General features: G+C 49.5%; 1 protein-coding gene across 2 annotated transcripts; it reads right to left on the bottom strand.

Annotated features, from left to right (window-relative positions):
* Positions 1–2,315: 2,315 nt before the first annotated feature.
* Positions 2,316–11,074, bottom strand: LOC148673838 (globoside alpha-1,3-N-acetylgalactosaminyltransferase 1-like). Of its 2 annotated transcripts, XM_088630725.1 has the most exons (3): positions 10,072–11,074; positions 5,507–5,569; positions 2,316–3,505 (listed from the first exon to the last, which is right to left on the bottom strand). In XM_088630725.1, exons 1-3 carry the CDS (start codon positions 10,103–10,105, stop codon positions 2,589–2,591), a joined length of 1,014 nt encoding a protein of 337 aa, XP_088486851.1. In that variant the 5' UTR covers positions 10,106–11,074; the 3' UTR covers positions 2,316–2,588. The 2 variants fall into 2 exon arrangements, with proteins under 2 accessions (XP_088486851.1, XP_088486852.1); XM_088630726.1 differs by lacking the exons at positions 5,507–5,569; positions 10,072–11,074 and adding an exon at positions 4,094–5,407.
* Between the last annotated feature and the right edge of the window lie 2,655 nt (positions 11,075–13,729).

Genomic DNA, 13,729 nt, shown 5'->3' on the forward strand with positions numbered 1-13,729 from the left:
GCGCAGGCCTGGGTGAAATATTCACGCAGCACATCTGCTTTTCCTTCCTACTGTTATCAGGCCGTCAGTATCTCATGAGTTCTTCACCTTTCCTGGTTCTTTTACTGTTGTTGCACTGAAACAACATTGTTTTGCTTTACTTTATTTTTGCCTCTGTTGCAATATTCTTTTCTGTCTCCTGAGAGGCAATTCTAATGTCTCTTTTAAACTATGCCTGTGAGTCACTATGCGTCTTTCAGTCGTTCAATCTTGGACCCACCATGTATGGTGTAGAGAGGTCTCTTCCTTCTAATTTCTTCATAAATCATTTGGACCTTTTTCTTCCAGACTTGTGCTTATTTGTTTCAGGGAATATAATAAACTTGTTGTGAACTTTGATATGGTTTTAGAAGAATAACCATTGTTTTCCTATTGACTCTGAGTCCATCTGGTCCCAGTTCACCAGTTGGAAACTCTGACTCATTTCTGCACTGTCTGCTTTTCTAATACTATAACCCTAATTTTAGACAGACGATTAAGAGATTTACAATATACAAAAGTTACCATAAAGGCCACAATTTTCCAGTTGCGTTATCTTGTCTATTTCCTTAATTACATCCTGGTTGTTACAAAAGATTAGGTCAATTAAGATGATCTTTCCTTGCTGGTGCTTTAAGAAACAATTATTAACTATTTCAACCACATCAATTTTGACTTCTGTGTCCCCATCACAGTGCCAAAAATACTATGCAGGGAAGTTTAAATCTCCAGGAATATAACATCATCTTGGCTGCACACCTCCCTGATCTCATGTCTGTGTTAGCTGCTCTGTAGGCACACTTGTTGTTAAGAGCTCTAAGAGCTCCTGTTTTCCAGTTGAACCAACAAAGATTCTGAACTGCTGGTACCCTCCCTCCTCAGCTCTGGACTGCAGGTTATTTTCACTGCTGCAGGTATTGTGTGCTGCACCTCGAGTGAATGTGAAGGCTGTTCTCTTCGTTTCTCTGTAACAGTAGATTGACTGTATTATAACTAGTGCACCCACAGCAGAAAACACCGCAGGCAGTGCACAAGAAGCTACATGCCACCTTCCTCTGGGGCAGAAGTTGCACCTGATTGTTTCCAGCTGAAAGAGGGATAATAACTGCGTTTAAGACCGAGTTTTGCATTTTCCTGCACAGACCTTCTTGAGTCTAGACAGGGAAAAACAAAAGCAGTAAGAAGTATACCCTAGTGCATTGTGGGACTGCGAGCTTACACATGTTCTTTAATGTAAGTACCTTTGGCTGTGATCTCAGTGAGCAGGATGTTGTTGCACAAACTTGTGGTTTGTCAGACGAATTCATGTACTGAAAAGAATGTCAAGACCAGACAGGCTAGAGGAACAGAATCTCTTCACTGCTGGAAGGATGATCTTTGGAATATCATACCCCCGATAAAGTAAAACCTTTACAAAGCCCTAGCAATGCTCAAAGAAAAGGACATGTCGAATTTTTTTTTGTTGTACATCTTTTAATCATGGGAGTCTGAATTAACTACTTCCTTACTTATGTAGTGATTTTTATTCCAGAATACTTCAGAGTCTACACTCCATGGAGACTCGCTTCAACCCCCAAAATAGTGCAGACCCACCTGGGAGACACACAGCGGCCATTCTGCACCACCAGCACCACTGCACACAGATCAGGATGGAGAGAGAAGCTGCTGTATCAGGTGAGTTAGTGGTTAGTGGGAGTTTTTGTGGGGACAGTTTGTATAAATGCACAGTAGGATTGAGCCAGGACACCAGGGTAGACACACTGCTCTTATGACATTGCCTTTGGATCAATGACCAGGTGGTCAGAACTGCAGAGCGATTGGTAACTGTTTCCCACCATGGTTTTCCATCAAAGATGCTCTTTTCAACTCTGTCACACCTTGTCTCCCAAGCTCATGAGGAACATGATGGCCAGCTGAACTGAGTCTCACCCTGCTCCCTGCTCCCTGCACTTCCCAATCTCTGGGTTGCCATGATCCTTACCAAGAATAAAGAGCTTTCTGATAAAGGTTGGATGGATTTAAGATAAATTTCGATCTTTCTTTAGCTCTTTTAAAAGTTAATCATCAAACTGGGTAGAGGAAAGCAATGCTTTTAGACTGGTTCTTATCAGATAAGGTCACGAGCAGCACTTAGCTGAGCTTAGCTGAACCTGTTCTTGAGTATGATACAGTGTACATTTTGCCATTTTGAACAGCCTTTGAAGCCAATGCTTTTAGAACATATTGGTGGATTGATAACACTAGTTTATGAAAGAGAAGGAGTCTGGTACATTTGTAGACATCAGCCATGCAGAAAGTATACTGGATAGACATTTATTTTGGAGGAAGCATTCAGTTAAGTCAAAAATAAGCCAGGCACTGTCCCTAAGCCAACCTTACAGAGGGAACTGGCCTGCTGTTGATCTTTCTTTGCAAATAAACATGCACCCTCCTCCTCCTGTCCTCATGCTGACCAGTTTGTCCGTGTGTTGTCTCAGACTGCTGTGGAGCAACCCAAGAGCTGAGCCGGTGGGTTCGCACTCTTCCTGGTGTGTGTATCAACGTCTTCAGCAGCAGGAGTCAGGCGGGAGTCAGCAGTACGATTCCCTGGACTCAGGGCCTCGAAGACAGCCTCTCTGGAGAGACAGGATCCTCTTCACTGGGATGTCTGGAGTCCCTGGGGCGTCCCACCAGCTGTACTCCGGGGAGAGGACCCTGGTGGGCCTGCTGTTGATGAGGTAGCGGTTCAGGTAGCTCTCCTCGAACTGGAATGCGTGGAAACTCTTCTCCATGTCCTGGAGGATGAACCTGGAGCAGACCAGGGCCAGCTGGTAAACCTCGGCGCGCAGGCCCCCGAAGAACTCAGAGGTGTAGTAGTAATCGCCTTCTGAGTCGTCGACAAAGGCCTTAGAGTCCTCCCTCTTCTCGTAGGGGAAGGTGTAGAGGGGTCTGTTGTAGTACTGAGGGTGAAATGTGGCCACTAGGTCGCCTAAAATCTCAGCCCCCACTGGATTGATGAACTCCTGGTCCACGTCAGCGCAGAAGACGTAATCCACATCGTGCCGGATCAGCTCCTTGATGGCGCTCCCCAGGAGAGACATCCTCGTCTTGGAGAGGTGGACCCAGTCCGGTCGCTCTGCGATGTAGAAGGCCTTGAGCTCCCTGCCGGCTCTCAGGGACAGCGGGGTCACCCCCCGCAGGTTGTCCGTCAGTATGTAGTACGTCACCACGTGCCCCTCCAGGAAGTACCTCTCCGCCGACGTGACGAACCGCTGCAGGTAGTGGGAGTACTTCCCCACGACAAACACCACCAGGCCTGTGCGGACGGCCTGGGTCTCGAATTCTCGCCTCCTGCGCTGGGATTCCAGGCTGCCCCCCCACACAACGGGTGCGCCCCAGGCGGTGAGGTTGAGGACGGGCCCGGGCCCTCGTTCTCCGGAGTCAGGTGTGTAGCTGACTGTGGGCGGCTCTCTGGCGCTTCTCTGGAACAGGTGTGGCTGGAGGAAGTCTGAAAGCAGCAGATGCAGGTGAAGTGTTACCCAAGGGTATTTTCACGGTCAGGGAACTTTGTTTCTGTACATAAAGCCTTTTTAATTTACTCAAAATAATAAGGCAAACGCAGTGTTATGTTAAAATTGGGAATGAACTACACTGACAGGCTGGAGGAACTAAATATTTTTAGTCTTGTTTCAGGTACACTCTCATCAAGTAGTATACTGTGCTCTCATTTACTACCAAACAACTGTTGTTTTGCTGTATTCCAAGGTCGTAAAGCTTTCTGTCCTACATGAAAATGTCATTTCAAACCCAATGCTACTAAAACCGAGACGAACAAAATCTATTTTATAATGAAAAATCAATATTTTACATTTGCATAGCACTACTGCCCCCCTGTGAAAACCTATTGTTTATTTGAACAATTTAATTTATTTGTATTCATCATAAAGCTGACTTAATTTTTCATACTAAAATTAAGGCAATCGTTGAAAATCTTTGAATACACATCATTCTTAACTGTGTATATTTGAAGTGTAGCATTTTTCCAATTCTACGTTTTGCTATTAACAGATCTTGGAGATGCAAATAATTTGATCACATTTTCTCAAATAGTGCCCGCCGTGAAGTGGTTCTGTCCTCATCAAGCCTCCCACAGATTTAGTTTATTCCTTGTAGCCACTTTACAACAAAAGGGCAAGAAACCATTGTTCTGTTTTCAAATTGAAATTCAAAAAAGAAAGATTCAACAAGCTGAACTTTGAGTACAGATTCACACTTAAATCTCCCGCAGGGCTGTTTCAGCCTAACGTGCAATTTTGACTTGATAAAATCCAAGTCTCTTTCTCTCATCGCAGTCTCAAGGGGCTGACTAACACCAGCGCTGCAGTTTCTCCGTGTCCGTAGCTGTGTGTGGAGTGTCCCTGCGTCGGCTGCTTTCTGCTCCAGGCGATTTCTTAATCACTGGGTTGTTGATTTCAGTTTTCTGTTGGATTGCACAAGCTGGTCAGGTCTGCTCTCATACAGGTGTGTGAGCTGAGCTCCAGTATCACCAGCTGGACTAGAACAAACACAGGCTCACTGCGGAAGGGTCTGATACAGGCCCATTCCCACCTGTGTCAGTTCGCCATCAATAAATAACCCGTTGAGAGCCGGTTCGGCAGAAGTAAACAAGGCAATTCTTAATTAGCCAGTGAGGAGAGGCTGAATACAGTTTTGTGTGGTAATGTTGCTGGAGATAATGCACTTGAACTAGAGTATTGCTGAAACCAGGGAGGGCAGAAAAGGGTTAAACCAGCATGAAGATCAGTCTTAGGCGCCAATCACACCAGCCATTAAGGGCCCCATTAGGAAGCAGAGCACAGGGGTCCCCAGGAGCGGGCTGAGACCAGCAGACTAAGCAACACAGCTCCGCACCCCAGTGCAGACCAGGTGTGCCCCAGCAGCCGAGGCCACAGGAAAAGTACTGGAAGTTTGAAGTGGGATATTTTGTATTAATCTACTGAGCACTGGTTCTGAAAGTTCTTTATGTGATAGATTTCATTTGACATTTCATTCCTGTTTCTGTTCGGGTTATATTTATAGATATAGAAAAAAGAAAACAAATACAGAGCAGGAATAAGAAAATACTCCACAGAAAGAGGTGGCCTAATCATTTCTTTGGCTGGTTATTGCAGTTTTGATTAAACTGTTGTCAGGTTGGTCAAGCGTGATAAATCCATGTATAACAGCCGCTGGTTCTGTCAGTTTCACAGCATGTTTAAGACGAAGTGCATCTACTACTTTAGCCACACTGAAGATATTACAAAGCGTAATTGCTTTAACAAAACGTTTGAGTTAATCCTTCTCAGCCTCAATCCTTGTCAGGCGGAATGAGTCAAGAATACTTGCTGCTAAGTGGGGTTCGCGATATCTGAGTGTGAGTGCTCCTGCGAATCACCGGAGGAGCGAAGGTAGTTTCAGCTTCTGTGAACTCAGCACAAGACTGTGCAGGAGCCCCCAGGGACGAACTTACAGATGAGCCCGGCAAGCCCGCAGCAGAGCAGGACAGCCTGTCTTCTGGTGAGTCTCTCCAGCCCTGTAAAACAGCCAAGACATCGATTAGTAGGGCTGGAACTCCTGGACAGCCTTCAACTCCCTCCGCGGCTCGGCTGCTCTCTGAGGATCGAACTGAAGAGTGAAGAAGAGAACCTCAGACATACATGTAATGGGGTCAGGTGTTTCCCCCACGGAAGTCTGTGAAGAGTACATCCCACAATATTCTTTTCTTCTTCTATAAAAAACTGTCTCACGTCCTAAGCTTCCCCACAGTGAGGTAACAGAAGTCACATGACACACACATTACACAATATACAGTATATGATATATACACACAATACATGACTGTATATTGTGCTATAGGCAGAAGTAAATTTCCAGCTTTTTAATACTGAAGATGATGAATGTGTTACAGACATGTCAGTCCATTCACCATGACAAGCAGCACTCTTCATTCGCAGTATCTGTGTTATAATTTTAGTTATTGCTTTATATTTTTATAACTCTTATCATGCTTTAGGAATATAATATTATATCCCTGATCTATTCCCTTATAGGTCTCTAACAGGCAACGTTACAATGAGTGCAGAAGGAGCTGGAAATCCAGGGGAAGTGTCCGGTTATCTCACAGCATTGCTCCACGCTTGGTATCAGTATCAGTCTTCTGCACTCGCTGCGTCCGCAGGGCCAAGAGACCACTTCCAGATAATTCCTGCTCGCAGCATCATTATCTCCATACAAAGGCTACCAACATCCATCCATTTTACCATTACCAGTACTTCCAATTCAGGGCTGCAGGAGAGCCAGAGCCTATCCCAGCAAGTAACTGGTGCAGGGAAGGGTACACCCTGGATGGGACGGCAGTCCATCACAGGGCACACAGACACACAGACACACACACACACACACACACACACACACACAGACACACAGACACACACACACACACACACACACACACACACACACACACACACACACACACACACACACACACACACCAGGGCCAGTACACCACAGGACACACACACACTCACACCAGGGCCAGTCCATCACAGGACACACACACACTCACACCAGGGCCAGTCCATCACAGGACACACACACACTCACACCAGGACCAGTCCACCACAGGACACACACACACTCACACCAGGGCCAGTCCATCACAGGACACACACACACTCACACCAGGGCCAGTCCATCACAGGACACACACACACTCACACCAGGGCCAGTCCACCACAGGACACACACACACTCACACCAGGGCCAGTCCATCACAGGACACACACACACTCACACCAGGGCCAGTCCATCACAGGACACACACACACTCACACCAGGGCCAGTACACCACAGGACACACACACACTCACACCAGGGCCAGTCCATCACAGGACACACACACACTCACACCAGGGCCAGTCCACCACAGGACACACACACACTCACACCAGGGCCAGTCCACCACAGGACACACACACACTCACACCAGGGCCAGTCCATCACAGGACACACACACACTCACACCAGGGCCAGTCCATCACAGGACACACACACACTCACACCAGGGCCAGTACACCACAGGACACACACACACTCACACCAGGGCCAGTCCATCACAGGACACACACACACTCACACCAGGGCCAGTCCACCACAGGACACACACACACTCACACCAGGGCCAGTCCACCACAGGACACACACACACTCACACCAGGGCCAGTCCATCACAGGACACACACACACTCACACCAGGGCCAGTCCACCACAGGACACACACACACTCACACCAGGGCCAGTCCACCACAGGACACACACACACTCACACCAGGGCCAGTCCATCACAGGACACACACACACTCACACCAGGGCCAGTCCACCACAGGACACACACACACTCACACCAGGGCCAGTACACCACAGGACACACACACACTCACACCAGGGCCAGTACACCACAGGACACACACACACTCACACCAGGGCCAGTCCACCACAGGACACACACACACTCACACCAGGGCCAGTCCATCACAGGACACACACACACTCACACCAGGGCCAGTCCATCACAGGACACACACACACTCACACCAGGGCCAGTCCATCACAGGACACACACACACTCACACCAGGGCCAGTCCACCACAGGACACACACACACTCACACCAGGGCCAGTCCATCACAGGACACACACACACACACACCAGGGCCAGTACACCACAGGACACACACACACTCACACCAGGGCCAGTCCATCACAGGACACACACACACTCACACCAGGGCCAGTCCATCACAGGACACACACACACTCACACCAGGGCCAGTACACCACAGGACACACACACACTCACACCAGGGCCAGTACACCACAGGACACACACACACTCACACCAGGGCCAGTCCATCACAGGACACACACACACTCACACCAGGGCCAGTCCACCACAGGACACACACACACTCACACCAGGGCCAGTCCATCACAGGACACACACACACTCACACCAGGGCCAGTCCACCACAGGACACACACACACTCACACCAGGGCCAGTCCATCACAGGACACACACACACTCACACCAGGGCCAGTCCATCACAGGACACACACACACTCACACCAGGGCCAGTCCATCACAGGACACACACACACTCACACCAGGGCCAGTCCATCACAGGACACACACACACTCACACCAGGGCCAGTCCATCACAGGACACACACACACTCACACCAGGGCCAGTCCACCACAGGACACACACACACTCACACCAGGGCCAGTCCACCACAGGACACACACACACTCACACCAGGGCCAGTCCACCACAGGACACACACACACTCACACCAGGGCCAGTACACCACAGGACACACACACACTCACACCAGGGCCAGTCCATCACAGGACACACACACACTCACACCAGGGCCAGTCCATCACAGGACACACACACACTCACACCAGGGCCAGTCCATCACAGGACACACACACACTCACACCAGGGCCAGTCCATCACAGGACACACACACACTCACACCAGGGCCAGTCCATCACAGGACACACACACACTCACACCAGGGCCAGTCCATCACAGGACACACACACACTCACACCAGGGCCAGTCCACCACAGGACACACACACACTCACACCAGGGCCAGTCCACCACAGGACACACACACACTCACACCAGGGCCAGTCCACCACAGGACACACACACACTCACACCAGGGCCAGTCCACCACAGGACACACACACACTCACACCAGGGCCAGTCCACCACAGGACTATGATAATGATAATGATAATCCTTGATCCACCTTTCCGTCAGGCTACTAAAACACCGAGTGAAAAACACACAGGCCTTATACACCTGAGAAGGCTTACAAACATGAGCCTGTTTATACTCCCCAGCAAAGGAAACTACACAGCAAAGTCAAAATTGTACACTCAGTCTGACTGCATTTCTTTTAATCTTTTTAAGATTAATATGACTGATGAGTACAATGTGATTTACATTTGGTGGGCACCTTCGTAGGAACTTTGATAGTCTGCATTTCCTAGGGAAAGTTTGCGTAACCTTTAATTCCTGTAAGAAATCACCAGAGCGAGTTACCATTTCAGAGTCACAGTTGCGGTCTCTCCCCCACTCAGACCACAGCAGCCTTCGCTAGGGGACAAGGCCCCCATCTCTGGTGCTGGCCTGCAGCTACAAGGAGGAAAGAGACGTCTGTGGTGTTGTGAATAGGCAGGGCACCGCTCAGGTCGACTTTCACTGGCTCTCCTCCTGCTCTGGGCTGAAATGCATGACGCTGGTACTCCAGTCTGGCAGCTGTACCATGCACATATGCCACATCTTTCAAACGGGAAAGCACTCAAATAACACACAGCACAAGCACTGGGGCTTTAGCCGTTGAGGAAACACCCCCCCTCGGACTGCCAAGGCAGGAATATGGCGAGGCTCGGGGCTGGCCGAGCGCTGCTGGGCTGGCGGTGAGCCTCTGAGCTCTCCCTGCAGCTCCGAGCCCTCCTGCCACTGTTTACCTTCGGCCTGTGTTCCTGTCAGCTGCTTCCTGACAAAACAGCTGCTACAGACACAAGCAGAAATGCCAGAAAGATCCGGTCAGCTGAGGAAGTGAAGGGACACAGCAGCTAATGCGCAAGAGGCACACACTGCCTAATAAACTCGTACTGCTTGTCGTCACTGGTGGGTGGTGCACAGGCAGGCTGCTCTCGAAGCAGACTGCTGGCTCCTGCCCCCGAGGCCTACTTGAAATCTCACCTCACTCCTGTAAAATCACTCGCCTCAGTGGCTCGACACAAGGATATTATTATGCCCAAACACAAGTGCGGAGGGCTCCGTGTGCAGGAAAGCCCTCGCGCAGAGCGGAGTCCAGATGCTGCCGCGCGGATGAGGGCTGGTAAAAGCACAGGGAAGAGCGTGTTGGAAAGAGGGGCTGGCGGCCGAGCTGCAGGGAGAAGAGAGCGCAGGCTGCGGCAGGAGGACGGCGAGCTGGCACCACTGACCTGAGAGGCCCATCTTGTGCAGAAGCCTGCCCATCGTGCTCCAGGACAGCTGTGGCCGTTCCTCTGCAGGAGCGGGTCAGGAGTGTGTGCGCTCAGAAAGCTGGGAGGAGGAATGTGAGCTGGAGTCCTGGATGGCGCCCAGCGGAGTCCAGATGTTGCGAATTGAGAGTGGGGGAGCGCGTTAATCCCCAAAACACTCTCGTCACGTGTCTTAAAGAGCCAGGCTCCTCTCCAAAGGGCATCACAACGCCCATCAAAGTTTCTTTTCCTAATTGCCTCCTGTGTGAAATTCTCTCCAACAAGCACAAACACCTCCCCACCAGCTTGGCGTCTGCTGCACCACCTCTGTTCTTAAAACTCCACAGTTATTCCTGTGCTCCAGAAAACTCCAGAGTCATTCCTGTGCTCTAGAAAACTCCACAGTTATCCCTGTGCTCCAGAAAACTCCAGAGTCATTCCTGTGCTCTAGAAAACTCCACAGTTATTCTTGTGTTCCAGAAAACTCCAGAGTCATTCCTGTGCTCTAGAAAACTCCACTGTTATTCTTGTGCTGGGAAGCAACACTCTCAAAACCGCCAGCATGGATGAGGAGGGCGCTGAAGCAGCAGGAGAAGGGAGTTAGTCTGATGTCTGACGAAGCTGCTGTACAGAGGAACGGGAACACAGGAGGATCTTTTCGGAGCGGGAGGCGAAGAAAACAGTTACACAGTCTGTTGAGGGTGGTGATGGTAGAAGTGCAGGACTCTTTATTTATGTTGTGAAGTCTTTCTTTGTCCCAGTCCCTTCAACCAGGGATACTCTAATAAAGATACTGATGGTGGGGACCTGGCATCCCTGTCTAAGTTTTGTTCTCCAGGAAAATAACGTTGAAACATGATCATTGATTAAATAAGTCGCAATAAACACGCAATGTTTTAATCAAACTCACTCACTCAGTGTTCTCGAGCACTTGAAGGCTGTATCATCCAGCTCCTTGTCCACGGTGCTGTAAATGAGATACATGTTACACAGTAGCATTGCAGTTAGTGCTGCCATGTCACAGCTCTTGTGTCCTGGGCTTGATTCCTGACCAGAGGCCTTGTGTGTGGAGTTTGCACGCTCTCTCCGTATCTAAGAGGGTTGTTTCCAGGTGTCCCAGTGGACACTAAGTAAATAGATGTCTCTAAATTGTCTGGCATCCCTTTCAGGGTGTAGTACTGCTTCCTGTGCCTCTGGGATGTGACTGTAGGACAGCAGACCCTGAACAGGAAGAGGCTTTGTGGCAGTGGAGAGATGACAGTAGGCATGTGCTGATAACTCACAGCAGTGCTGGTGAGGAATATTATCACCAGGGAGCTATGGGTCTCTGACTGCAAAGTGGATCCTGAGCTTTTGAATCACTGACAAATTTCACCTGCGAAAGTTAATACTGTGTCTCTACAAAGAAATCCATTGACACAGTCAGGTCACAGCGCGAGAGAGGTAAAGATATCATCATGGCAGTATGTGAGGGACTGCTGAAGCACCGAATGAGGGTTCAGGACAGCAGCAACAACACAGGCTCCCTTGTTTCAGCATGATAGTCCAGGAGCTGGAGGACTGCAGGATCATTTGGGACCAGTGTGAAGGCCTGAAGGACAGAAACATTTCTCCATAACTACAGTGCTGTTTCTTTGACCAGACAGAGAGCAATTCAGAAATCAGAGGCCGTTCAGTATTTATCTTTTCCTAAAAAAAGTTCAAGGACGGGTATTTTTGGAACTGGCTGAGGTGCTGTGAGAGACTGGAGTAAATTGATTCATCTTCTGCTGCTGACACCCTGCAGGTCAAGCACAGTGGCTCTCCTGACTCAGGCCACGGACGCACGCTAGATGTAGATGCTGCAGTGCTGTTGCGCTCTGGGAGTCTTATCTTACACCGTCAGTTAAACAGTCGAGTGTGACCCCGCCTGCACTGAGATATGCAAACTCAGGGGGATGTGAGCGGAGGCGAGCCGCGCTGTCCCGGCGAACGTCACGGAAGGAGAGCCGGGGGCTGCTTCCTCAGCTGACGCCGCCTGGCTGTCTGTGAGGGCAAACGGCTCCCCGCGCTGCGGAGGGCTTGAGAGTGGACTGGTATGTGGGACGTGTGGGGCAAACAGAGAGGAATTCCACAAAATTCCACACCTTGGTCCCTCCTCCCGGGAGACACCGGCTTGTGCAGCTGCAGCTCCTGCCTGGCATGCCCCCAGCTGAGCTCTGGCCGCTGTGGAAACTGACTGTCGAGCCAGGAGCTCCCGCGTCTGTGTCAGGCCTGTGTCCGGGCAGAGAGAGGTCCGCTGAAATGAAGGAACTGAGAGCTGACATGGACTTTCAGCAGATCCAGGAATGTTCATTTATTTGAATTTAAGTTTTGTGTTTTATCCTATCAGGTCATGTAGGGAATTGTTTGTTTGGCCCCTGATTTGGAGCCGATTCTGATGTCGACCCACTTACTCAGGGTGTTCCCCAGGGTCTGTACTGGGACCTTCACATGTTGCCTCTTGGCCCAGTTATTCTCCATCACGGACTTCAGTTTCCCTGCTGTGCTACAAACAGAGTCTCAGGTCCGTTTGTAGAGCAAGTCAGACTACTTGCAGTGTGTGCAGGCATGTCTGCTGTTAAGATACAGTATGTGAAATTGTGACCGAGCTGTTCCCTGTGCACAACAAAAACCATGTTTGAGGACATAAAACATCGGAGTTACCCTGCGTGTTTTGAAAGCATGCTAGGAACATCACTAGAGCCTCTTCCACTTCATTACTGACAGCCAGCGCACACAGCCCCTTCCCTAACAATAAAAACAGCCCTCTATTGAACCTGGTCCATCTGTTGAACACTGGAGGAGAGGCTGATTCCTCATTTACAGGATCCGATGTGGGCAGTTTGGGCTCAGAACTTCAGGAGCTTCCAGCTAGAGAACCTTCTGAGAATTCCTCATGGAGAGTCCCAGTCCCAGTGCAGCATCAGGAATGATGTAACCTGCTGTGCTGGACTCTTCCCTGAGTTTCAGGATCTATGAGGTGTTCCGTAATTATGCTGCAGAGATGTCTTGTACAAGTAAAATAGTTTTTGATACTTTGGAGACTGTTTATTCATTGTTAAAATGCTGTTGGACATGTCTGTCAGATGGAGGAATAGCGGAAGACCCAGGTCTGGCCGCTGCTCCTCTGAGGAAGGAGTGACCAGTGCAGGAATCAGAAGAAACTGCTCAGGATGACTCAGCACCGAAGAGCCCTCCAGCACTGACTCAGCAAACCATGACTCAGCAGCCGCCACCTTGTGCACTCAGGAGAGGCAGATAGTTAATCCTGGAGCAGCTGTGCCTGGCCGAGAGCTATCTGTAAGGTGATAACCAAACCCTAATCCGACAAGAACCAGAACATTAGCTCTGGAACTTTCTCTGTGAACAGACTGGAGATTGAAGGGGTTTATATGTTTGTTTTCAGAAAAAGATCAGTCATTAGGTGCAATGCCTTCTGTGTAGAATGGGGCTTTTGCACGGTCAAAATGCACTAACCCAGAAGATATTAAGTGTAAAAGCAATCCGCTTTCAGATTCACAGGAATAAAATCGCTTCACACCAACACAGTCAGGGCCCAAGCTGGAAGCCAAACAGAAGCAACTCACTGGGAGGTGATCCAACACCTAAACAAAATCCA

This window comes from Lepisosteus platostomus, chromosome 4 (assembly GCF_059453375.1).
Source record: "Lepisosteus platostomus isolate fLepPlt1 chromosome 4, fLepPlt1.hap1, whole genome shotgun sequence".
Classification (NCBI taxonomy): domain Eukaryota; kingdom Metazoa; phylum Chordata; class Actinopteri; order Semionotiformes; family Lepisosteidae; genus Lepisosteus; species Lepisosteus platostomus.